Here is a 2,723-nt window from a genome sequence, read left to right as displayed (position 1 = left end):
ACCAAGCTCAAGCCTGGCCTGGGCCGACGTTCGGGCTAAAAAACAGGCTGGAGGTCGGCTGGAAGTGCAAGCCCAGCCTGACCCAGGATTTTTTTCCAGCTGTAGATCAAAGCCCCGAAAAGAAACGGACCTGCCCTGGTCCGTGCGTTTTACGGGGTGGGTGAAAACAGACCGAAATCTGGCCGGACTGAAACTGGGCTCGGTCCGTGGAAAACGCTGGTATTGGGGGACCTATATTATGCGGGGCAATCCAAGCGCAAGCGGGTTCATCTGGTGTCTCTCTCACGCGCATCTCCTCCTAGCTCCAGCCCGAACCCTAGAGAGCAGCCACACCTGCCGCCTGCCGGGTTCTTCCTCCCCGACGTCCTCCTGCTCCTCCGCCTCGGCTCGTGGACCTCCGGCTGTTGCAAACGGCGACGCGGCGAGTTGAAGGTGAGCACGCGGCCCCATCTTCAATTCCAACCAGAATCCCCCCGGTAGATCGGATCGTGTTCGTCTTCCGCTGCTAGCCCTAGAATCATACTAGTTATTTTCTTGCCCTAGAATTGCCGATCGATCTAAAAAACAAGTTAATTGCCGGCCAATCTCAACTAGTACTATTTCTTTGCCAAGGGGATCGATCGACCGAGGGAAATCTTGGAGGAGAAACCATGCCTCGGGTGCTCTACTGTGCAAGGAACTGTCCTCCTCTAGAGCCTCCTTTTCCCTTGCCGCCCGCAAGTCACAAGGAGCCAAAATCTACGCCATCAATTCTGTCTACTACCGCAACCCAGCAACACTTTGTTGACCTTGATGATCCGAATTCCCCTACATCCCCGCTCCCTGATACCAGCAACCAAGAACAGTAAGTTCTTGGTCATCTACATATGGTCCACTTGAATCCGTCCCATTGTTCGCTTTCGTCGCAATCTAACTATATCCCTTTTGATGATCAAATCTAGGGATTACTACGAGTATGAGACTGACAGTGACTGCCCGCCTACCCCGGAGCAGCAAGACTACAGCGATATCGAGGATGAATCATCACATCTGCTGAATGTCCCAGAGTATGCCAACACCGCGCTAGAGCACTACAACAGCCAGGACGAGCACAAGGTGAAGGTTTTTTTTAATCGTCTCTGTTTCCAATCTATCTCTATATGATACGTGCACTAGTATGGTAGGATGATTTTTGTATTTCTGTCTCGAATCGAAATATGCACTTGTATTGTTGGGTGATTTTGTTTTATCTCTGTTTCCAATCTGTATGTGCAGTATTATTATATGCATTGAAGCGGATTTTTTTAATAGTAATGTTCTATTCTACTAAACGACGGCATAAAAACCGCAGCAGCCTTTGAGTAGTTAGTTTCCCTACATATACACGAGCAAAACCACGAGAGAATTTCTATTCTGACCTTTGCTCCATGTACTAATAAAATGTATTTGTTGTCTTCAATTCGTTCTTATTTCCTTACTCTTGAATAAAACCTAGATCAAGTATCGGCTCATAAAAGCCATTGTCAGCTGCAAAATCATATACGATGGTTTCTATCAGCATGTGAATTTCACTGCAAAAAGTGATCTGGAGAATTCAAAGGAGGAGTTCTTCTTTGCGGAGCTACGACTTGATCATGATATACAAGCTTGGGTGCCTGTATGCATAGTTGCTCTACAAGAAAACGAGAGAGTAGGTTAGTTCTCAACCAAATTTTGTACTAGTTCGATTCTTTTTTCTGTTGAAATCCGAACTTATTATAGTAACCCTTCACTTCTGTAGGTGGGTTTTCGGAGCTCGTAGGCAAAGGTGGTGTTGATCCCCGACATTGTTTTGGTTGTGGAGATATAGTGAAGCACCCACTGGATGGATCCTTATATGAGGGTGGTCATTATCTAGTTGAGAATTGCTTCTTTCATAAATATATTGAAGTACTTCCAGCAACTCAACTGTGTGTGCAAGACCAAGTCATATAGCGGCCAGGTACGGGGTTGGCTGGGCAAAGCAGCGGATCTGCTATCCAAGTGGCGTTACGGGGTGTTCTCAGTCTGACATGCCATGCCATGGATAAGAGGGTGGTGCTTTTTCTGTCGGTGGATGTTCCGGCATTGCTCAGAAGATCCGATGGAACTGTTGTGTTTTTCCTTCTTATTCAAGGTGTTCTCAGTTGTCCTTTCTCACTCTCTCCATAGTGTCCTCATGTGCGTGTGTTGATGGAATGGACATGCGATAACTTTGTACAAAGCTAGGAATGACTTTTAGGGATATTATTGTAAGGCTGATTGTAGGATTTTTCGATGAAACGAGTCTACTCTTCTGGAGATTGAACTTTCCATATCTGGTCCAATGTTGGTTCTGATAGTTTGAAATAATCTGAAATAAGCCTTGTGTGGATTCATGCCTCGATGAATGATGATTGGAGGACATTTTTAGAAGGATACACACCATATAAATTCTATGTTCATTGTAGACTGTCTGAGTTCACACAAAACAGTTCAAAGTTTATCAACAGACGACTAGTTCACTGGCTGAACTCGCTGCAAACGAGAAGTACCAGTTCCTACCTCCAAGCACGAAACACAAGTATCAAATTCCCAAATTCTAATTCCTGCCTGGGCTCGGTCTAGTCTTACCGAGTGCTCCCATCTAGCGCTCGTTGGATCTTGATCAAGCGGCTAGCAGCTTGACTACCCGCGGGACAGCGCGCACATGCGACCGCTTCAGGCAACACTTTTATCGCTATCCA

General features: G+C 46.3%; 1 protein-coding gene across 4 annotated transcripts; it reads left to right on the top strand.

The window, feature by feature from the left end:
• Positions 1-255: 255 nt before the first annotated feature.
• Positions 256-2,310, top strand: LOC127343034 (uncharacterized). 4 transcript variants are annotated; one of them, XM_051369119.2, is made up of 5 exons: positions 257-432; positions 613-844; positions 942-1,095; positions 1,538-1,673; positions 1,760-2,310. In XM_051369119.2, exons 2-5 carry the CDS (start codon positions 651-653, stop codon positions 1,951-1,953), a joined length of 678 nt encoding a protein of 225 aa, XP_051225079.1. In that variant the 5' UTR covers positions 257-432; positions 613-650; the 3' UTR covers positions 1,954-2,310. The 4 variants fall into 4 exon arrangements, 3 of the variants coding, with proteins under 3 accessions (XP_051225079.1, XP_071682397.1, XP_051225070.1); XM_071826296.1 differs by having other exon boundaries at positions 1,475-1,669; XM_051369110.2 differs by having other exon boundaries at positions 258-432; positions 1,475-1,673.
• The last annotated feature ends 413 nt before the right edge of the window (positions 2,311-2,723 follow it).

This window comes from Lolium perenne, chromosome 1 (assembly GCF_019359855.2).
Source record: "Lolium perenne isolate Kyuss_39 chromosome 1, Kyuss_2.0, whole genome shotgun sequence".
Lineage (NCBI taxonomy): Eukaryota > Viridiplantae > Streptophyta > Magnoliopsida > Poales > Poaceae > Lolium > Lolium perenne.
This window is presented reverse-complemented; position numbering and strand designations above follow the sequence as displayed.

Excerpts from the sequence above, each read along its gene's own strand:
- LOC127343034 (XM_051369110.2), top strand. The coding sequence starts at position 651 with ATGCCTCGGGTGCTCTACTGTGCAAGGAACTGTCCTCCTCTAGAGCCT. Across the intron at positions 845-941 it reads GATACCAGCAACCAAGAACA|GGATTACTACGAGTATGAGA; the intron begins GTAAGTTCTTGG and ends GATCAAATCTAG. Across the intron at positions 1,096-1,474 it reads ACAGCCAGGACGAGCACAAG|ATCAAGTATCGGCTCATAAA; the intron begins GTGAAGGTTTTT and ends AATAAAACCTAG.